This window comes from Podarcis liolepis (assembly GCF_965112155.1).
Source record: "Podarcis liolepis genome assembly, chromosome: 1".
NCBI classification, from domain to species: Eukaryota; Metazoa; Chordata; class Lepidosauria; order Squamata; family Lacertidae; genus Podarcis; species Podarcis liolepis.
Genome location: NC_139554.1, coordinates 56862497 through 56885538, shown reverse-complemented (window position 1 = coordinate 56885538; position 23042 = coordinate 56862497). Strand labels below are relative to the sequence as shown.

General features: G+C 42.6%; 1 protein-coding gene across 2 annotated transcripts in view; it reads right to left on the bottom strand.

Annotated features, from left to right (window-relative positions):
* PAMR1 (peptidase domain containing associated with muscle regeneration 1) overlaps positions 1-23042 on the bottom strand; it is a 43964-nt gene that overhangs the window by 2882 nt on the left and 18040 nt on the right. For both annotated transcript variants that reach the window (XM_083463760.1, XM_083463759.1), the window contains exons 5-11: positions 21241-21458; positions 18318-18425; positions 6217-6387; positions 4120-4332; positions 2301-2367; positions 931-1163; positions 553-845 (exon numbers count right to left, since the gene is read on the bottom strand). In XM_083463760.1, coding sequence (XP_083319886.1) covers positions 553-845; positions 931-1163; positions 2301-2367; positions 4120-4332; positions 6217-6387; positions 18318-18425; positions 21241-21458 — 1303 coding nt within the window. The remainder of the gene's footprint in view (positions 1-552; positions 846-930; positions 1164-2300; positions 2368-4119; positions 4333-6216; positions 6388-18317; positions 18426-21240; positions 21459-23042) is intronic.

The following is a 23042-nucleotide window of genomic DNA, read 5'->3' as shown; positions in this document are numbered from 1 at the left end:
TATTATATTATATTATATTATATTGCAAACACACACAATGGAACACAATCATACAGCTTTTGTTGGTAAATTTGATTTAGACATTATTATTTTAAAAATACAAGTGATGTGCTAATCATAGTCATGTACTTAAAACATTTTTTATTTTATTTCTTTGTGATTTTAGTGGGATCTACCACCATGTAAGTACAGTCGTACCTTGGTTCTCAAATGTAATCCATTCCGGAAGTCCGCTCAACTCCCAAAACTGTTCGAAAACCAAGGCGCAGCTTCCCATTGGCTGCAGGAGCTTCCTGTGCACAAGTGGAAGCCACGCTGGACATTTGGCTTCCAAAAAACATTCAGAAACCAGAACACTTCTGGGTTTTGAGTGTTCGGGAGCCAAAACACCAAGGCGTTCAAGAACCAAGGTACGACTGTACTTACATTTGCAGTCCCCAAATGGTCTCTCTGTTTCAACATAGAGTCCTGAATGTGTAGCAGTCCCTTTCTGTAGGCCTTTGCACCTGTTTGCACATGCACAGTGTCATGGAGCCTCAAAGCCTTACTCACCCGCAAGTTCTGTATGGTCTTTTCATCTCTATCATCATCTCTGTAGAACTTGCCGAGAACGACTTTAATGTCTGCTGCTTTGAGAACAGTGACCTTCCCCAGATTGGTGACGCAGTGGGCTGCCACCACGACTGTGCGCTCGTTTAGAAGGGCCCCGCTGCAAATCAATATCCAGGCCCCTTTTCTGTGACTGGGAACCTTCACCCCATTGGGCCTCCTATAGATGGCTGCTTGCCACGGCCATCTGGTTGAGGATGTTTTTGGAACAGTGGTGTTTTCTGCCTTTCCACAGACTATCATAAAAAAGAGATAAAATTATTATTGCTGCTGTTGTCTTGGTTTTTCTTGAAGGTATTATATGTTTCAGAGGCTTCTTACTTGGGATGCATGAAGGAGCTCTCCCGCTCCACTTCCCTGTTTTCAGACAGGTTCTCCGGCTGCTTCCCAAACGACGATAGAAAGGAGAAATGCAATCATACTGAAGCTGTGTGTGAAGATGCTGGAACCCTGGAGGTAGTTCTCCAAATGGTAGTAATGGTTTTTTGGTTGGGTATACGTCCAGCTTCTGCTTGTTAAACGTCGATGAATAGAGCCGATGCAAAGGGGTTTCTCTGTTTCGATGCATAAAGAACATAGGAATGTCACCCAAAACCTGTCACCACAGTGTTTTATGGCACATATAAGCAAATGTTTAATGCAGGCATAGCCAAACGTGGCCCTCCAGCTGTTTTGGGACTACAGTACCCATCATCCCTGACCACTGGTCCTGTTAGCTAGGGATGATGGGAGTTGTAGTCCCAAAGCAGCTGGAGGGCCAAGTCTGGCCGTGCCTGGTTTAATGGGTACAATTCAGATAAACTGTGCATGTGCTCAAACCCTACCAAAGTGATTTAATTGTGTCCTTGTAGCCAATAGATTTCATTGCTCAGAATCCAGCTCAGAGCTGGGTGTGCAGTGGGTTTAATCATGCCTAACTGGGCTAGATTGTGGCAAGTGGATCTAAAATTCTTTGGAATGTGTCCAGAAGGGATCACCAATTTTTTGGGGGGGTGAGTGGGCACATTTGGAATTTTGAGAAAGTGGCATGGACTCCAAAATGGCTGCTCAATCTAAAAGTGCAGAAAAAGAGACAGGACCATAAAATCTATGGCCATGCCCCCACTGGTGGAGTGGGGACAGACATTCAAGTGCTGGGAGTTGTGTGTGAGGATCCTTTATAAGCTTACAGCTATGAGGTGGTCCTGAGCAGGCTTCCTCAACCTCGGCCCTCCAGATGTTTTGAGGCTACAGTTCCCAGCATCCCTGACCACTGGTCCTACTAGCTGGGGATCATGGGAGTTGTAGGCCAAAAATATCTGGAGGGCCAAGGTTGAGGAAGCCTGGTCCAGAGCTTACCTTTAAAATAAATCAGTCAATTTATCATTAAAAGTAGGATCTTGGAAGAACCTTCCTTCCCACCATTTCATCTCTTGGGTTTCACTATCAAAGCTGAAACAGATCTATCAGCAATCCATAGGAAAGTCCTGGGATGACCATCTCTACCTATAGTATGTATTGTCTTGTGGGTAACTTCATAAGTTTGGATGTCTATACCCAGGGTACCCCCATCTAACTAGCAGCCATTATTTCTGGAACATCAGTGTTGTTCATGCAAAGCATTTGGTAGGATGCCCAAACAAGCTAGGACACATAGGAAAAAGGTATCAACATTGCTCGTTAACACTGTAGTTAAGACAATGCGATCTCACCTTGATTGAACCTGCATTGGGAGTACTTTCTGTCTCACCAGGTCAGAGATCTTTGGCTCTCTGCAAGCTAGGGGGAAAAAAATACAATGTTCCACAATGCTTTTCCATGCTCAGAACTCGAAAGTCATGTTTCATATACCTGTCCATCCTTTCCTTTTCCTAATAGCAATGTCTCAAGATGAGAGGCAATCAGTATACAAAATAGCGGCACCTGAATTTTCTTTTCAAAGCAGCTACCGTATTTTTCCGTCTTTAAGACCCCCCCCCCCCCGTGTATAAGACGAAATCTATTTTTTGAGCCCAAAATTAAGAAATAAATATTTTAAACACTCTGTGTATAAGACGACCCCCAATTTCAAACTTAAAAAAAAATGGGAAAAAGCATAGTCTTATACATGGAAAAATACGGTATTTTCAGAGAGAAGTTTAGTCGTGCATGTTAAATGTATGTACATGTTAAAATACTGTAAACTAGCTTGAGTTCTAGATCAGGGATGGAGAACTGGTGGCCTTCCAGATGTTATCCGACTACAACTTCCATCAGCCACAGTCAGCATGGCAAATTGTCAAGGATGATGGGAGCTGTAGTCCAATAGCAATTCGGCGGGCAGAGGTACCTACCTTTATTTGGATAACTATATGTTAGAAATGACACATTTGGTTTTAATTTATACATTTCAAGTTTATACATTTCATTAGTTTCACAGTCAATTTAACATTTCAAAGTCTGACTTCCTTCCCCCTCTTTCTGCGGTTCTTTAAATTTATTTTTTTATTATCTTCTGCATATCCAAATTCATTTAATTATCTACTTTAAATATATACTCTTATGAAACTGCAGGTTATTGCAATAATCCTACCAGTGTTCTTATCTGTAAATATTCAATCAACCATTTCCATTCTTTTATAAAAAGTTTGTTATCTTGATTTCTTATTCTTCTGGTAAGTTTTGCCATTTCTGCATATTCCAGAAGTTTTTGTATCCATTTTTCCTTTGCTTCTTTCCACTTTGGGGCGAGTAGCATTCCAAATGACACATTTGGATCCAGTCTAATTGTGAAATCCACTGAATGCTTACTGAGAAGTAAATCCCACTGAGCTCTATAGACCTTACTCCCTGGTAAGTGCGTATAGGATTGCAGCCTGGTTACATTCAGTTCCCCACTGAAATAAATGGGATTTAAATATGACTTCCTTCCAAGCACATATACTGAAGATCATACTGATGGCAGGGTGGAAAGCAAGAGGCATGAGGGAAGTCTGGAGGGGATGGAAGTCTGGCAGGCAAGTGAAACCTCAGCACAAGAGTCAATGCCAGAAGGCAGACAAATACAGTAAATGCCAACAGTTGCCTAGACAATGGTCAAGGTTGATCTGGAAGACACTACAATCCTTCCAGTCAGTGGAAACAAATATTGGGGGGGTCACCCGAGAATGAGAAAATAATTGAGCCATGGAATCTCCTTACCTGCAGCCCCCCATGGCTGACCACTAAAAGCCATCAAGTACAAACCAAAAGTGCCCTTTCTTTAGCTTCTGGTGCAAACATTTTGCAGAAAATGAGTTTTTGTCATTTCTTGTGCATATGTGCACTTTAAAAACCTAGAAATACACATCTGCTGGAGTAGATTCTAACTTCACTGAGAGCAATGGAGGATGATTGGCAAAAACTGTCTGCCTCTGCAATGGGGGCCAATCCATCCTTGTATTGATATTTGCCAGGAAGCAGCTTGTATCTCATATGTCTCAGCTATAAAACTAAGCCAATGTAAAAAACAACAACAAATGTTTAGTTGTCATAAAAGGGATTGTAGATTACCTTTAATGCAAATTGGCTGTTTTCCTGACCATTCTCCATTGTCTTGGCAAGTCCTTTGCTCATTGCCACTGAGAATATAGGAGTTATTGCAAAAGAATGTAATGACTGCTCCAATTTTTGCATACCGGCCGTTCATCAATGCAGTACCATCCATCATTTTCTTGTACCCATTGAGTGGAGCACCAGGATCAGAGCAGTTTCTATCTTCTGTGACTAGCAGCAAGGGGATACATTTTATTTTTCCATGCAGAAAGTATTAATCCTGACCATCAGATCATTCCACAGTTTATACACCTATTGTACACTGCCATGCATATTATTAACTTTCCTTTTATGAGCATTAAAGAAGTAGTAATTGCAACTGCAAAATAACACTACAGGTATAAACAGTTTGATCTGATAAAATCTAATTCCATTGAGAATTGCAGTGAAGTTACTTCAAGCTTTAGCCAAGCTAGGTGTGCTTTCCAGATGTTTCAGACTTCAACTCCCATTAGCCCCAGCCAGCACAGCTGTGTTGGGGCTGATGGGAGTTGTAGTTCAAACATTTCAAGGACACCAGGTTGGCAAAGGTTGTTCCATTGGACCACTGTATTCCATAGTTGCATCCAGCAAGCGGTGAACCAAAAGTCAAACTGCAAAAACTAAGGATAGAAGTTGTCTTTCCACAGTTCATCCACAAAACTGCACAGTTTGCAACAACACTGCCGTTTGATTTATTACTGCTTGACTGGCCATAATAATAGCAGATTAATGTGGAAACAGATCAGACTTGTGAATGAACTCATGCAAAATTGACACTGGGTAGTAATCCATCCATTTTTAGAGGAGTGCTCACCATGTGACCAAGAAACTTGTTTTTTATGCACATGAATATACTGGAGCTCTTTCTAGCCTTAGCATGTGGCGTGTTCATTATCACCTGTCTCTGCTCCCCAATTACTATCTCAGTGGGGCTCTCATTTCTTTGGGTTGGCACTCAAGCCCAGAGCCCCAGAGCTGCAGCGACTCATAAAACGTCAAAGGCAGTGCCGCATACACTAGCTGCAGCTTCTCATAAAGAGAGATTTGGAAAGGAAAGAATTAAGAAGTAAATTGCTCTTTATATTGCGCACAGGCAACTTGGGATGTGCCATATAACTGCTGGTGGCCTTGGAGGAATGTGCTTTAAAAGCAATGGGAGACTTACTAGAGTTTGAGGAAGGTGGTGGCTGATGGAGAGGAGGGAGGATAATGGCATATCCTGCTGAGCATGGAGAAACAGGGATTCACCTACACATAATATGGTCAGTGTATGCGTTTTCAATCATGAAACTTAAATGGAATATTGGAAGAATCTTGAAAATGGCCTGCCAGATGTGCGGCTCAGATTTGTATCCAACTATTCAAAATGGCACTTCAGCTGTTTTCCAGCCATTTCCAAGGAATGCATGCCAGTTCTGACTTCAAAGTTCCAAGTTAGCAAATAAGGGCTGTGCACCTGTACATTTGGACTGGTATATTTGTTAGGCTTTTAAAGAAGTGCCACAAGCACAAAAGTCTCTTTGGCATCCAGACTACAGCTGTCCATGGCGGCAGTGACCCAGTCCAGTTTAAGCCTTGTCCCAAGCTTGAAGAAGAGACCTCACAATACCCTTACCCAGAATCCCTTGCCAAAAAGAGCAAGGAAATAGTTGGATGGAATGTTTTCATTTTTCTTTCTGGCAAAGACCAATTTTGCCCTCAGCGGGGAAGGAGAAAAGCATCAGCCACAACATACAAAAAATTGAAAATGGTTTCCTTGTATCTCTACCAAGGGCAAGTCCTTCCTTTAAGGAAGAGCAGCTGATGCCAAGTGGAGCAAGACGTTTTAGGAGCACAGGCAAAAGCCTGCCAGGAGCAGGCACTCGTACTCGCTGCAATAATTGGAAGTCACTACAAGCACACTGAGGCTTCTGAACAGATGGCCTCTTATTAAATGGGACCATTTGAATGAATGTCATACTATTAATTCGTCAACCTCAAAATAGCGTGTTGGCTTTGCTGTTAATTAGTCTTAAAGGAAAATAATAATGGAATAATGGTTGAAACTTGATAAAAAATGTAAAGCATCCTTACCACATTCAGAATGATGTTTTGACCAGCTCCCATCCAGCTGACAGTCAGCAACACGGCTGCCTTTCAATGTGTAACCTGCGTTGCATTTGAAGTAAACCTGGGACCCGTATTTAAAGTCATCTCCTTCCACAAAACCATGAGCAGGAGCACCTGGAGTCCTACACATCACCACTGACAGTTCAGATATTTCAAAAAAATCCACTTTATTACAAAAACAGGGCTGTGTTAAGTTGATTCTTTACTTAGAATGTAATAAAAATATTAAGAAGGAAGAGATACAGAGACAAAAAATCAAAATATTGAGACTTCTATACATAATTCTTTTTTATATAAAAAAGCACACACTTCATTCCAATCTACCAAATTCCTGACGTATCTTTCATCTTAAATACTACCACCTAAGTAATCCGATTAGTTACTTGACTTAAAGCATGAGTATACAAGTACTTGAAGCAGTAGGCCCTTAGGTTTTCTGTACTCATCTGTGACCAGGTTCGCACGACACACTAAGCAAAACCATGGGTTAGCGTGATACCACTGGCTCCCAAGGAAATCACAGAAATTTTACTCCTTCCCAGGCTCTTTAAGTCACTGAGGTGTGGCAGCTAAGCCATGGTTTTGGCTTAGTGTGTTGTCCAAACCCAGAACCATGGTCAAGGACCCTCCTTAACCATGACTGCAACCATAGGACAAACCTTGGAAAAACTATGGCTTAGTTGCCATGTTATACTGATGTAAAAAGCCTACTTGTAACAATGCTACATAGGGCTGCCCCTCCAGTGAAGAGGAACAAGGTATCTGCCCCATTTGGTAGATCACTATCAAAGGGCAGCAAATGCCAGCCATTTCATAAGTTTATTAGCAGCAGCTGTAAAGGCCACCACATGCCAGAAGTTCCTGGACTAGCCCTGTATGCTTTATGACTTTGCTACCATCAGAGTTTTCAGGTTCATATTGGCTGCCTTGTCATTCTGCCTGATGAAAAAGCAAATGCATTCAGGACCTTTTCACCCAGTAAAATGGGGGCAACACATGCTGTCTTGTAACCTATTGTAAGCCCTTTCCTTCTCTAGAGCGTTTCCTGCAGTTTCTCTGCAGCTTGATCCTTTTTCGGTCTCATTCCTGCTTTGTGCAAGAAAAGCTCTGAAGCTGGTTTTGAAATGAGCGATGCTACCTTGTGTGTTTTATAGGAAAGTTTTCTTTCATTGTGTGAATGGTTGCCTGTCGGGTACATGAACCTGATTGATTTTCCCCCTCTTCAGATCCCTCTGTGCATTCAACAGAGTTTTAGCCAAGGACAGGATCCTTTATAAGATATATTTTTAAAATGCCTTTTAAGAGTGTCCCCCCACCTTCAAAGTCAATTTAACCTTTGCAGCTGCCTATGTGGCTCTAGCTGGAAAGAGGTTTCAGAGAGAGAATGGAATAGTGGAACATTCAGTACATATCTCCACTTGTAATGACCATATTCTGCTGGGGTCTGATCCAAATGGGAGAAGTCACACTCAAATCCCTTTAGAGGCACCACCAAACTCTAAGTGTTGGGTTCTCAACAATGAAAGAGTGACCTGGATGGCTGACATCTTATCCCATGCCACAAAAGAGTTACAACTGTATCATCATTTTTCAGAAAAGAGTGGAAATAATCCTGTCCAAAAGGATGGTCCTATCCAACCACTACCAAGCACATTTAGGTCCCATTAATTCCAAAGGGAAAATATTGAGGACATGCTTAACTGCCACATTAAAATAATGGGACTTATTTTAATGCTTTCTAGAAACCAATAAAAGTGATACTATGTCTGTGTCACTGGTGCAGTCAGTTAAATTTTGCAGAATGTTTAACTATACAAGACCTTCCTCACCAGAGTCCTTCATTATTTCTAAATATTCAGCACTGGTAAGAAGTTTCCTGTGTAATACAGATTAAAAGACAAGTTTTCAGTGCTGCAGGAGAATGAAAAGGCAACAAAAGTAAACCCAATTAGGTGAAGTTCAGGCAGCAGCTTCGTACAGAACCACCATTAAGTACAAATGAAGGTATTATTAATGTGAATGAAGAACATTCTGGCCAATGTCGATTTTTATATTTTCACTACATGGCATAGGAACATAAGGAAGGTGCCTTTTCCTAGGCTATTAGACCGTTTATCCATCTAGACCTCCATGGTCCTCTGTGATTGGCAGTGGATCCTACACAGGCCACATTCACGCCATACATTTAAAGTGCTATGATAACACTTTAAACAGTCATAATTTCTCCCAAAGAATTATGGGAGCTGTAGTTTGTTAAGGGTGCTGGGAGTTGTTAGGAGACCCCTATTGTCCTCAACAATTCCCAACCCTCTTCCCAGGGAACACGGTAAGACATGTGGAACCAAGCTGTATCTCTCAGGCCCCATGTCATGCACATTTTGTGCTCACAAGGGATAAGGGACTGGACCAAAAGAGTTGTTTGGGTCAGTCCATACAGCCCTCTTCCTGATTGATGGAGGAGTGCCAAGGCAGGAAAAGTGAGGGTCTCAAAACTATACAAGTCCACGAGTGTGTGATAGGATTTAATACCATCCTTGCCTTTTTTCTACAGATATTCATTGATTTCTTTTTCTTACAATGAACTATATTTAATGTTCTATGTTATATTTATGTTCTGTGGGTATTTCTAGAACTCAAAGACAGCCTAGAATAAATGAAGACAGAGTATCTGAATTTTTAAGTGAAGTATTCTGGGTTATTAATAACCAAGAGAATAATTTCATTCCTTTCTTCCTCAATTACTTATGGACAACATTCCTCAACTTTGAATTATTTGCCATTTAGAAATAGCTTCTATACTCAGTTTGCTACGGAAAAATTGGATTACCTATTTAAAACCACTTTCTTCTTCTGCTGAACATTCCCCTATTAATCCTTTCTAAATCCCGACTGTTCTTTACCCATGTTCCATTACTTCCCTGCATAAATAAAGCCTACTTTTCTTTTTCTGGTCTCTTTCCCCTCCATTATTCATTGCTAAATAATACATAGGTTAATCTCATCCACCCACATCTCATCCATAATATATCCCATAGCTAGATAATCATTCTTTGTCTTCAGTATGACCACACATATTGACATTTGCCACCTATACCTCTGAAATATGGCCCACAAGAGGCTATAAAGAATCTGATCTTGGTGAAATCCAGTGTGAATTGACCTGAACCAAGCCTATCAGATTGGAATGTGGATTAGAATGTAGCTACCTGTGGGATTTTACACTTCTCCAAATGTTGCAGCACTGCTCTTGGCTCAAAAATTTCATCATAAGACAATTTCAAATGTGTATTTTGAGAGAAAGTGTGTTTAAAACCATGCATTTGTATATGAATTCGAATGCAAGTTTTTTCTTATAAATATTCACAGAGAAATGCAGAAATGGTATAAAATGTACAGTACAGAATGGGTGAACGCATGGAAAAGTGACTTGGATTAAAAACAGAGAGTGATCTGTCTATCCCAAATAAAATTGCCTTCATGTTTTTAGGGGCAGACCTTGGTCTTTCAAATTTCAGTGGTGCGCTGTGCAAGGCCAAATTTGGCAACCCCGCCTCTTGCCTCCCATTCTACTCAATTCACTATGTCATAGTAGTGGCGCTCTGTGGTGCCCCATTGGTTCGGCACCCGGTCTGATGGAACCGGGCGCTCTGCTCTACATCCACCTGATATTTTCAAGGTATTAATATGATCTTTTAAAACATAGAATTGATTCTAGAGAAAGTTGATCTGATCACTCTGTGACTGCAGCAAAGGATAAATACTGTAGGAATTTCCAATCACAGAAAATTTCGGGATAGTCTGTCTCTCTAGAACAGGCATAGGCAAATTCGGCCCTCCAGATGTTTTGAGACTACAATTCCCATCATCCCTGAACACTGGTCTTGTTAGCTAGGGATCATGGGAGTTGTACTCCCAAAACATCTGGAGGGCCAAGTTTGCCTATTCCTGCTCTAGAACAAGCATAGGGCAAGGCTGCCTGGAAAACAAATGCTTCCACATGTGGCAAATTTGTGTTCGAGGCACTTCCACCACACTTTTGAATGTCTGTCTTCACGCACACTTGGACAGTATTCCTCGCTCGTGCCACGTACACAACATGGAAGGGAATCTTGTAGTGATCACCGAGCCTCACAGTATATTTTCATCCATGGATTTAGAGTTCTGGTTTGAGCAAAACATCCTTTTCTGCAGTTATCCCAACAGCCAGGAATCACCAGAATAAAGCAATGATGTAATCCCAGCAGCAATGAAAATCTTTTCATGCCCTTCCAGCCAAGTGGAACCCACCCCAGTGTCTTCCAGTTCCATGCGTCTGTGAATGAGACAGTAACCATGTGAAAGTATGCTTGGGTCAGCCACTGGGATGTATTCATCCGGAGGCAATTTGGAGGCTGTTGCTTACAACTAGCCACTTGATCTTTATCAGCATTGTTTGAATCCCTTAGAAATCTGTGTCTTTGGATACAACCTTTCCGGTTATTTGGTTAACCCATTTAATTATAGAACTGAAATGGTTTGCATATAAGACTGGGCTGAATGAAAACTATAAACGTCCCCACCAAACTTCACCTTCTCGCTCTATGCTTCTATCATTAATATTGTGAACAGGTTCCAGAAGGCAAGCACATAGGAAACACCACAATAAACAGCTGATTAAAAGGAAGATTGTGGGGCTGAATAAAGGATGGTATTTTCTTTAAATAATAATAAAATAACAATAAACCAAATCTGTATCCTGCTCTTTCCCCACTTACCTCAGGATAGCCTGGCTGAGACATTACTGGGCTGTTTTATTTTTGTTGGGGTGGGGGGTGCCTTCACTCCCCCCCCCAAATGTTTTGGTACATCTACAAATATCAGGCTTTCCCCAAGCCTGCCAATCACTCCCAATGACAGCTAATCAATATTTTGTTGTTATGGAGTAAGGTTGCATGTGATTAGGAAGTATCCTGCCAATGCTATTTGTTACTATGACTTTATTGAATTGTATTCATTGTTTTGATGAAGTTGTTGTTGTTTGCTTCAAATGCTATTGTGTTTGATATTATAAGTGACTGCAGTGTGTGTGTGTGTTTTAAAGCTCTCGTGGTTATTGTAAGCTGCTTTGAGCTCAACATCAGCTGTTGGGAAAGCGGAATACAAGTATAAAATCAAATCAACCCTCTGAGATGCACAGGTGGTGTCATTTTGGTTGTGCAACGATCCACGTTTGCAGAATGCATTTGTCATTAGCATAAAGGATTTAGGGTGGGAGGAGTGTTTAGGAGAGGGGAGCAACATCCCTAGCTGAAATAACCCTGAGGTGACATTATTGAAACACCCCATACTAGATAGACTGTAGTTTGGCTGCTTTGTTTGGAAGCAACAGACACTTCTGAAGGCATGAGCCCCTTACAACAATCCAAGCAGGACATAATCTGAATAACCACGGCCAGATCCAGTTCCTCGGTTGGGGCATCAACAGAATTGCTACAAGAATGCACCTTTTCCTACCAATAATATTTAAGCCAACAGTTGAAGTTCATTAATAATCACAGCAACACTAGAAGTAATGCAAATATGTGGAGGGAAGCCACCATATGCCTTAATTCAAGGTGACATAGTGAGTCAGTAGCAGAGCTGTGAAAGTTGAGTTTTTCCCTCTGCATTGTTCTGCAATTCCAAATACAGAATTGGAGCCTAACCTTCCTGACCGCCAACACACACACACACACACACACACACACACACACACACAGAGAGAGAGAGAGAGAGAGAGAGAGTTTGCCTAATGACATTACCATCAGCCTGCATGATTTGCCACAGTTTCAGTAATTCTGCCCTGCTTTCCTTTTCAACAAATTCATCTCCCAGATTGCAACGTGATATATTAAGCAATATACCTTATGCTGCATTTTGCAATGCCAAGAGGTCATCAAATTTTATTTCACTCTGAAGATTTCAGGAGCAACCTTAGCTGTCATTTTCAGAGTCCATGCATCCTTGTTCTCAGCTCATGTATGAGAAGCTCAAAAGGAAAGGGATTAAGTAGGACCTCCATTACACGTTGCTTGGTCTTTGAGGTACTGGTCTCAGGGCAGCAGTCACGACATAGGAAGTTGTCATATACTGTACTGAGTCAAGTCAGACCACTGGCCAATCTAACTCAGTATCAGGAGTGCCAGCTTGGCCCTGTGACTGTGGATGCATGGGGCCGTAGGTGCCATGTAGTGTGCATGGCCCTGGCACCAAAATTTGTGGATGCTCCACCCCTTCATGGGGAATTTTGTGGGTGCTTGGGCACCCAGGGCCCCAGGGAGCTGGCACCTATGCTCAGTATTGTCAGCAATGACTGACAATGGGTCTCCAGAGTTTCAGACAGGAGTCACTACAGAGGAGGGTTTAGGGCAGCAGTGGCGTAGCATGGGGGGTGCAGGGGGGCCCGGCCGCACCGGGCGCAACATCTGGGGGTTAGGGTTAGGGGGCGCAAATCCACGGGTTAGGGGGTGCAAATCCACAGGTTAGGGGGCGCAAATCCACAGGTTAGGGGGCGCAAATCCACAGGTTAGGGGGCGCAAATTACTTGCCTTGCCCCGGGTGCTGACAACCCACGCTACGCCACTGTAGGGCAGTGCAGCCAAAGAGGGCACTTTCTCAGACCCCGGTAGACTTGTCCTGCTTTGGGAAGGAGGTGTGAGGGCTCTGACAGGGTCCTAGAGTCCTCCTTCCTCCTTCCCAAAGCCGGGCAAGCACCCCTCAGCTACCACTTCATTGATGTCAGCAGGTAGGTGGTGTGTATTGAATTTGCACTTAATGCTCCCTACTTCTCAATCCTGTTTGTAGATAGCGCACCTCTATATGCATTGCTTGGGAATTCAGTCTGATAACTTCCCTAGTATATAATGAACGATTGCATTCTGAAAAGGTTGATATGGTGGGAATGAGATGCTGTATGAAATGTATGCAAAATATAGGGTGATATATTTTTGGAACATTTCAAAGTGCCTTTGGCAGGGCATGCCACTAGTCCTCACAGATTTGGCATGTGATCTATTCCCTACCACACACTGTGAATCCCTGACAGCGCAATCCTATACATTTCCGCTCAGACGAGTCCCTTTGAGGTTTACATTCAGGTAAGTCTTGCAGTCTAATCCTATATACATCTTTTCAGAAGTAAACCCCATTGCTTTCAATAGGGCTTGTTCCCAGGTGTGTATAGGATTTCAGCCTTATTCATTTTTTTAAACAAACAAACAAACAAAAAGATTTTCCTCTGTCCAATATTAGGAAGGCATGTTCAATTTTGGCACTCAGTAATTTCAGGTAATCACATGAACATCTCCCCTTTATCAGTGCAGCTACATCATAGCAGTAGTCTCACAATACTGACTCTGTAAAGATTAATTTCTCTCTTTAAAACAAACAAACCAAAAACAACAACCATGTTCAATACCCTACAGAGAGCAGCTGTTTCTACTTCTCCTGCTGCCAGAGGCTGGGAGGGTGTCCCTTTTAAACCCATGAGTCAGTCGGCAAAGACAAGGAAGCCCTGAAGAACTGTCTTTCTGAAAACCTTGTGTGTGTGGCTGAGCAATGGCAGTGGGCAGGAGTCAAGCACAGGGGAAGGACCAAGAGAGCACTTTCACAGGCCTATCCTGGAAAAAAAGGGGGTGATGCTGGAACGACCGAGGAGCTGCTAGTGATAGCACAGTACGCCACAGTTTAGCTCAATGGAGCACCCTTCATTAGGATGCGGGAGAAGTGTCAAACGGCTGGCAAGGGAGACTGGGAAGCCGTAAAGAAATGGAAGTTGGATCTAAGCAATGAATTCCCCATTCAATACAAGATCCCAGCATTTACTCAAGGACTTGAGCTTGCTGGGCTTTGTTTCAGACAAAGGTGACAGGAAGTCTCAGAGCAAAAAGGGGTCAGAGTCCCTCGCTTAGAAGGCCAGCAATTCCCTGGGAGGCCCACTGAGCCAGAATGCTCTGCACCCCCTGAGAGGAACACAGTACACAACTTGAAAGGGGGGAGGAGAGGAGAGGAGAGGAGAGGGGGAAGAACCATTTCGAGCCTGGTCAAAGAGAGGCTGAGCAAGGATAGGACTGTATTCCACATATACATAACAGGGGTTAATAAAGCACCGGGGTGGGGTGGGGTAAGGGAGCATTTATGCTAAAGTTTTCCAAAACTTTGGCTACTTACAGCCTAAGTGTCCAATCTGACTGTGGGTAGAGTTTGTTAAATTGCTACGAAAATACTTTGGGTTGGATTCAGACTTTGGCTGCATACGCACAGCTGCTTTTCCAATGTTAGAAAAAGGCACTTCCGGAAATATACCAGAATATTGTGGAAATGTAGCTCTCATTTCTGTGTTATTTGCTTCCAGAAAAAAAATATCCATTTGTAAATAACTTTAAAATGAAAGCTAAACCTGCACTATATTCCACTATATTTCCAGAAGTGGCTTTTATGTCAAGTGAAATCTAAAAGATAATTAAGAGTTAGGAAAACAGGAAAATGGAATAAACTACTGTGTGAATGCACGCCTTGTCATACTTAAACACACTGAAAGCAATGGGACTAACTTAGATCTGGAGTCAACTTTTGCTTGAGAGCCTGGCAGGTTGGGTTCGTGTTAATAGTCACAGGGCAGCTGATATATCTGTGGGTGGAGGGGTCCTACTGGTAAGTGGCAAACAGTCCTGTACTCTTCTCTTATCCTTCCTCAGGCTGTCCAGCAAGGGTTCAAGCAAAGAGCAGAACAACACAGGCCTTGTCCACACACACATTTAATGTGCATTTGCAGCTCCTTCCCCACTGCAAAGAATTTGGACCTCATCCACCTGATGCTCCCCTTCACCAGCCCCCTTACCACTTCTTCCAATTTATATTTAGAACTGTTTTGAATTTGCAGCTGCTCAGTCCACGTACGGTTGCACTAGCCAACTGTGCCAGCAACTTTCCATCTTGTTGCAGCCCTTTAAGCACCAGTTTAGTGCACTTTAGTTATAAATTACAAAGCCCATTGCCTGGCTATAATGATAATGGAGACAGACGAGATCTAGCTGCAGCTTCTAATAGTTTGCTTTTACATCTAGGGATTGAGGCTGGTGGGCTAATTAGGATGAAAATTAGCCCATCCAATTTGCTCTATTAATATAGGACTGTGCATCACTTGAATAAGGGGTTGGGGAGAATTCATTGAGATCCGTCCCTAATGCTAACTATTCATACTTTTAGAATACATCTGAAGGCAGCCCTGTTTATGGAAGCTTTTAATGTTTAATAGGTTATTGTATTTTAGTGTTTTATTGGAAGCCGCCCAGAGTGGCTGGGGAAACCCAGCCAGATGGGCGGGGTATAAATAATAAATTATTATTATTATTATTATTATTATTATTATTATTATTATTATTATTATTATTACAATTTAATTTGACAGTAAGCACAGAGAAGAATCAGGGGAACCCAGTGCTTTTTTTCGGGAGGGACGCAGGGGTACGCATACCCTTAAACATTTTGTGAATCGTAACAGGAGAAGAAACTATTTTAAAAAATATTTAGCTTCTTCTCTAGCACGGTGAATCACCAGTTCTGCTGCTACCCCTGTTGGCAGCCTCATTTCCTGCCATGGTGTTTCCTGAGTCTCAGACGGAAGCGAGTGTTTAATATGTGAAGCAGTGTGGAATGTGGATGTGTGGTGTTTTACTTATGAAAGTTTGGCCTCGTTGAGTATTTCAATATGAGTATTTCAATATGAGTAATGCATGTTCTTTGTACTTTTGTCCATTTACTGTATTTATTTTCCCCGATTTGAACTATAACATGGGGGGTTACTTGAGTCAAAATGAGAGTACCCCTAAATATTTTTAAGGGGAAAAAAAGCTCTGGGTGAACCAATATTGCATATGCATTACATGAGGATGGAGATAACACCTAAAAGTGGTGGGAAGACAGACAATTCCCTGATTCCTCAAATCCACAACCAGGATGATAGCACTGGAAAATTAACAGAGTTAAGCCATTTCAGTTGTATGATCTCTAGGAGAACTCTTCCATTTAGGGTGATATTGCAAAGGTGTCCTCCACCCTCTGAATCCCTGTCTACCGAGGTAATGCAAATACCTGTGAAGCAGGACCCAATCCACCTACTGCAACTCAACCACTTTGCTTGAAGGGGCAGCATCCCAGAAGGCTTCCCTTGCAGTCATTGTCCTACTGCCCTACACCCCAGCTGAAGTTTGTAGGTGGGGCAATTCCTGGGTCAGCTATGGGGCTGGTGTAATGTTGTGCCATCAATAGGGTGTGTAATACTTGACTGAAGGCATAGAATATCCAACATATGGATGACCTCCCCTGTGCTGCCTCTGTCCTCCTAATGTCCATGCCCTATTTCAGTCCTCTCACTGGCAGAGTATTCCGACAGCATATCCTGGGCCATTCTGTCAGGATGTCTGCCAGGACAGCAGTTCAGCTAGCACAGTGAGCTTCATGCAAACCCTATAGCCCCTCAGCCAATGGATTGTCAGTATATAAGATTCTGCCCTCAATTTTCTCATTTCAAAAGCACTTCTTTTTGTCTGTCAGGAAACAGTCTCTCATATCAGCAGGATCTGCCTAGAGAAAAGCTACAGTATATCCACTTCTTTCAAAGACATGGAATAAAAATGTTCCTGGCTTAGTTCTGAAAGCATTAAGGCAGACAGAAATAATTTTAGGGTCATGATTCTCCTCTATGTATCAAAATAAAGTTGGGACTGTTTACCCATGTACTACCCAGGAAAAAAATGTTCAGGTTTTGTTTAGAAATACCGAAGGAAATCTTAAAAATGTGTGTCAGGAGTGAATTTTAACAAAGACTGCCATAATTCTAAGACATGGGTAGGCAAACTAAAGCCCAGGGGCTGGATCCGGCCCAATCGCCTTCTAAATCTGGCTCGCGGACAGTCCGAGAATCAGTGTGTTTTTACATGAGTAGAATGTATGCTTTTATTTAAAATGCATCTCTGGGTTATTTGTGGGGCATAGGAATTTGTTCATTCCCACCCCCCCAAAAAAATATAGTCCGGCCCCCCACAAGGTCTGAGGGAAGGTGGACCAGCCCCCTGCTGAAAAAAGTTTGCTGACCCCTATTCTAAGATCTTTAGAATTTAGATAGCTGGGGGGCACACCTCAAGTCTTTTAGCATCTTATAGAACAGGATGATCAATATATTACCCTCCCCCCAATGTTCTTTTGTATACATCATGAGGTATTCATGTTCTTCATTAAAAATGCACTCCTTTATAGAGAATGGTGTTATTTAAAATAATACATAGCTATACCCTATTTCAAGGGTTTCAACCTTTTTGGCCTGTTGGCACAACTGGAATTTTGTGAAGGTGTCATAGGTGCCAGTCACAAAATGGCTGCTGTGGGGAACTGGCAATGACAGTCACATCTAAAAGCAGAAAAGCAGATGAGAGCACAAAATGATGGTTCCAGTCGCCTGACAAATTGGCCTGCAGGTGGTGGGGGCGGGGGGAACTGGCCTACCAGGCAGAAAAGCTTCCCCACCCCAACTTAGCATTATGTATGAACCCTGCCCAGCAGTTCACAAACTTTGGTTTGTTTTAATCAAGCACTCTTGCTTAAGCATGGTTTGTTGGGCAACCCCATCTCAGATGTTCACCACAGTGCAAAGGTACAAGGCAAGGGGCAGTTAGAAAACAAGGCAAACTTTGGAGAAGCAAGCCATCTGTGGGACAACTCATGCTTAAATTGAGATTTGTTAAGTAAACCATGGCTTAGTTTTATGTGTGGACCAGGTATTCTTTCTTCAGCACCTTCCAAAGCATTATTCTTGTTATTGTTATTATCATTATTAGCCAATGTGTGCCAGTTATCAGACTCCATCAGCCTGCTGGCCTGTGTTCCTTTGGGAAGAAGAGCAGGATATAAATTTTAAATAAACAAACAAACAAACAAACAAACAAACAAAATATTATGTATAGCAATGCTAAGCATTAACTGAAAACACAATAATTCAAATCAAGCTCATGTACATTCACATTCACTGGCATAGGGATGCATGTACTCACAGCTTTCACAGCGGTTCCCAGTATAGCCAGCAAGGCAAGCACATTTGTAGCCACCAATTTTATCTAGGATGCAGGTTCCGTCATTCAGGCATGGAGAGGAAGAACAAGCTGGAAAAAAGTATAAGGAGGATCATAAAACAGCTTCCTTCACCTCTTTCATCTCTTATATGCACAGCCATCCAGGTGTGAAAAACTTTTGTAAGAGAACGTATTTTCACCGAATGTTCCTGTTTTTAAGTGGTAATGTAGACTTATGCTGCGAAGAAAATCATTTTAAAAGTTCTTCCATTTACCAGAACATCTGACCTGACTAAGCCTTATTCTTCGTGGTGAACAATATTTTTCTCAAAGACAGGGCATAGGCAGAGTGGCCTTATCTTCGCAAATATCTAGACCTGGAACTAAAACAGCTCAATAGACACCCCTGTGATTTTCATATTGATCACCTGAACTTCTTTGCCACCTGGCCCCCAAGGAACTTAGGTCACAGCCAAGACTTGACCCCTTTTGATTTCAGAAGACTAGAAAAAAATGGGCAGGAAAGAAGCCATGGAGAAGGAAAACTGTACAACCCACAGAGTTGCAATTACAGCAGAAGACCCTGCAGAGACCAAAGGATTGTGAAATGTCAGTGAAGAGATCTACATGGGCAGCGAGAGATCTGAGCAGGGGCTTAATGAAGCTGATGTAAACAGACAGTTCCCAGCAACAGAAGTGCCAAAAGTTGAAAAACAAATCTCCCCAAATGAAACTATATAACAGCATATTTTATAGTTTCTACAATGATTAATAAAACCACCACTTTTTATTTTTCTTAGTTTTAAAGACCCTCAGGCAGCCTGATCCTAAACATGAACCCTCATATGCTAGCTCCATTCACTTCAATGGGACTCCTGGTAAGAATGCTTAGGATTGTGGTCCTAGCCAAGGATATCACCTGATCCCTTCTGGGCCACTGCACAGTCTTTAAGTGCTACAACCTGATCTTAGCAATAAACAGGAGGACAGCCAAGGAAACTCTGTTCGTCTTGTTACACCGATCTCAGCTACCCCTTGAGGTTTTTGTCCAGAGAAGGATTTCACACTGCTATATCTTGTTAAATTTGTGCTGCCAGAGGTCTCCATCCCACAGTCCCCCCCCCAAGCCTCTTCACTCCCCATGCAAATCACATTCTTTCCCATAAACAGTGTCAGCGGCCTTGCAAAAGAGAGCGTTTTAAAAGCTTTTCATTTCAGCTGCACATTAGGCCAGGACAGACTCACAATAAGGCACACAATAAAGCTTCCTTCTAAAAACTGTAAGCCCTCCATATCCCACTCTGCATAGATTACCACTGTAGCAACCACCCAATCTCTAAATAATTGCTGCTAAAAATGGGGCGGAAAGAAAAGTAGATGGCAGCAGTGGAATACTAAAAGGCTCCCGCTGAGCGGAGGAAACAAGATCCATTCATTCTGCCCCGTATGGAATACGTTAGTCCCATGAGTGTGGGAGGCCTTGCTGCAACATACCCCACACAAAGTTCAATTTCACAGAGCCGACTCTTGGTTTTCCTTTTTCCTTTTTTTATAGGCTGCTTAATTAACACAGTGCTACTTATAGCAACTCTTGTGAGGTACTCTTTGCCCTTCATGCAATAACGAAAAGAGAAATCATGATACAGAAGATCAACCAGTAAGTAAGGTGTACAATTTGAAGTGATAAGCCCCAGTGGACTAAGAGTTAGACTTGGGAAGGTGGAAGTCCATGGTGAAAGCCATATGCAACATTCCAACTTTAACATCCAACCTTCCAACTCTACAGTTCTATGATCCTTGCCAAGAACTTATTGTGGAGTCTCTGGGTTCTTCTAGATGACCTGTTTATTGAGCATTCATCCTGATTTGCTCACATAATGCTTATATGGAAGCTAGACTATGTCTGGTCTTTATTGAGCATCCTTTTTGATTGGTTTATGAGGTGGTTATCCTATTTGCTTGTGGGATATTTTGGTGTCTCCCCATTAATCATCCATTCATCCCACACCTTAAAGTGCATTTTCCCATCGCTTTCCTAACTGCAGAAAGTCTGTTATTTTTAAGTGGATTTGTTGTGCCAAGGCAACAGAGCACTTTGATCCACTGTAATGGTGCCAACCTAAATTTCCGGCACGTGCTTGAATCCCTTGCACAAAGTCTGGACACACCCTTTGACAAGTAGCTATTCCTCATGCTCAATTTCCCTCCAACCTACCCTTCCCCTCCATGAAATGAAATGGTCAGGCAAGGAGACCCACAAACTTTAGAGCTGGAAGGGGAAAAAAGAGGGCAGGGACTTGGAACAGCCTGGCATAGCTTTATGCACCATGTATAGAGGGGAGAAATCTCAGAGGCAATCAGAACCATCTAATCCCCCCTTTGTTAATTCACTGTTTTATGGCCCCATAGCAGTAAGGTTCTAACTCCTGGGATCAATTTTCAAAGGATTCTACAGCTACATACATATGGAGAGCTAAGGAGTCAGAAACGGCTTATCCACACTTACTTTTGCTCCACATTTCTAGACACAGGTCTGGGCTTTCCAGGTCCATGTCTGCATGCTTTTTCTTTTGCTCCAAATTACCATTTACTCCGATTCAACAGTAAATATTGGATTTTCCTAGGGAAAGCAGCAGGGCAAAATAAAAAGCACAGACCTGTGCCTAGAAAGCACAGGGCAAAAGGTAACCGTGGATGAGTTAGTCATATGAATAGCAAGAGGCAATCTTGCGAGTAGAATGAAACAGGACCATATTTCACACTCATTGGATTTTCCCCCCTTCCAAATCATGTGGCTAAACCACTGCAAGGGATATAGTCACACGATTACTTCAATAACTCAAGACTTTTCTTTTCACCCAGGTAGCTGTTGGGCATGCATTTTATACTTTTTCATCCTACTTACCTGTAATTTCTTCAAAGACAGCATGAAACCCATCAAAGTTCTTGGAACCATCTGAATGGAAGAGAACATGGAGAGAAGGCCCTGTGCTTCGGATTGGGGGAGGCCTGTCATTCCCACAGAAACGCTTAATTATCCTGCTATCAATGCTGTCCCCATCTCGGATCTCCACGTAATCATACTGGCACATGTAGTCAAACTCCAGACTCAGCATAGCAAACCTTGGACACAAAAGGGGTGGGTTTTTGGTTTTTTTACAAATTCAGATTTCTAACATATGTCTGTATTTCTCATAGAATCATAGAATCATAGAGTTGGAAGAGACCACAAGGGCCATCGAGTCCAACCCCCTGCCAAGCAGGAAACACCATCAGAGCACTCCTGACATATGGTTGTCAAGCCTCTGCTTAAAGACCTCCAAAGTAGGAGACTCCACCACACTCCTTGGCAGCAAATTCCACTGTCGAACAGCTCTTACTGTCAGGAAGTTCTTCCTAATGTTTAGGTGGAATCTTCTTTCTTGTAGTTTGGATCCATTGCTCTGTGTACGCTTGTCTGGAGCAGCAGAAAACAACCTTTCTCCCTCCTCTATGTGACATCCTTTTATATATTGAACATGGCTATCATATCACCCCTTAACCTCCTCTTCTCCAGGCTAAACATGCCCAGCTCCCTTAGCCGTTCCTCATAAATGACTTCTGTGCTCCTAAATGTCTTCTAAATGTCTTCTGTGCTCCTAAATGAGAGAAACAAGCCTCCCACCAAAGAACTTCCTTTACACCTTCAGTTTCACAAGATAGCCTTCAAATATAGCCTTTGCTACTGGCAAAGGCTTCCCACATGACTTAGGCAAGTAAGAAGACACACCTCTGGGTGGGCTGAGTTTATAACCAGTCCTGTGGCCCCAACACTATGCCACTGCCACTGCCCTGTCCTATCCCCATCCAAGCAATGCCAATGTTGGGAGGGTGGCTGCACCCTATCAACCACACCACTACAGTTGAAAACCCTTGCACTGCTGCAGTAAGCTTTCCCACTTACTCGGCCCCATGCCCCTGTGTGGGACCCTTTAAAGGCCGAGATAAATTGTGATGCTTTGAGCATTCAGTCAGGAATGCTCATAAACTCCACTGCTCCTGGTGGGAAGCATAACAGCAGGATCAAGGTGGACACAATCTTCCATGCAACCTGACCCTGATCTCATGCATCCCACACAAGTGATATAGCATCACTTTCCTGCTGGAGATGCGGAGACTTGAATCCCCAGTCTATTCCTCAGTGGGAAAAGGATTCTGAGAGTACAGTGGTACCTCGGGTTACAGACGCTTCAGGTTACAGACTCCGCTAACCCAGAAATAGTACCTCGGGTTAAGAACTTTGCTTCAGGATGAGAACAGAAATCACACGGCAGCGGTGCGGCAGCAGCAGGAGGCCCCATTATCTAAAGTGGTACCTCAGGTTAAGAACAGTTTCAGGTTAAGAACGGACGTCCAGAATGAATTAAGTTCTTAACCCAAGGTACCACTGTATGCACAATTGCTGCCTCCCTCTGCTTCTTCCCAGGTAAGTTTTCTTGGGGACAGACACAGGCAACCACTTATCTCCTTAAAGACAACCTAACACCATATGCAAACAGCATGCTCACTGCATCATTTCTGACACAGGAAAAGAAATACAGCCAGGGCTTTTTTTTTTACAGCCGGAACTAGCTGGAATTCAGTTCCGGCACCTCTCAGGTAGGCACCATTGCCATTCTGAAAGAACGAGGGAGGCATTCCAATACCTACTTTTCTAGAAAAATAGCA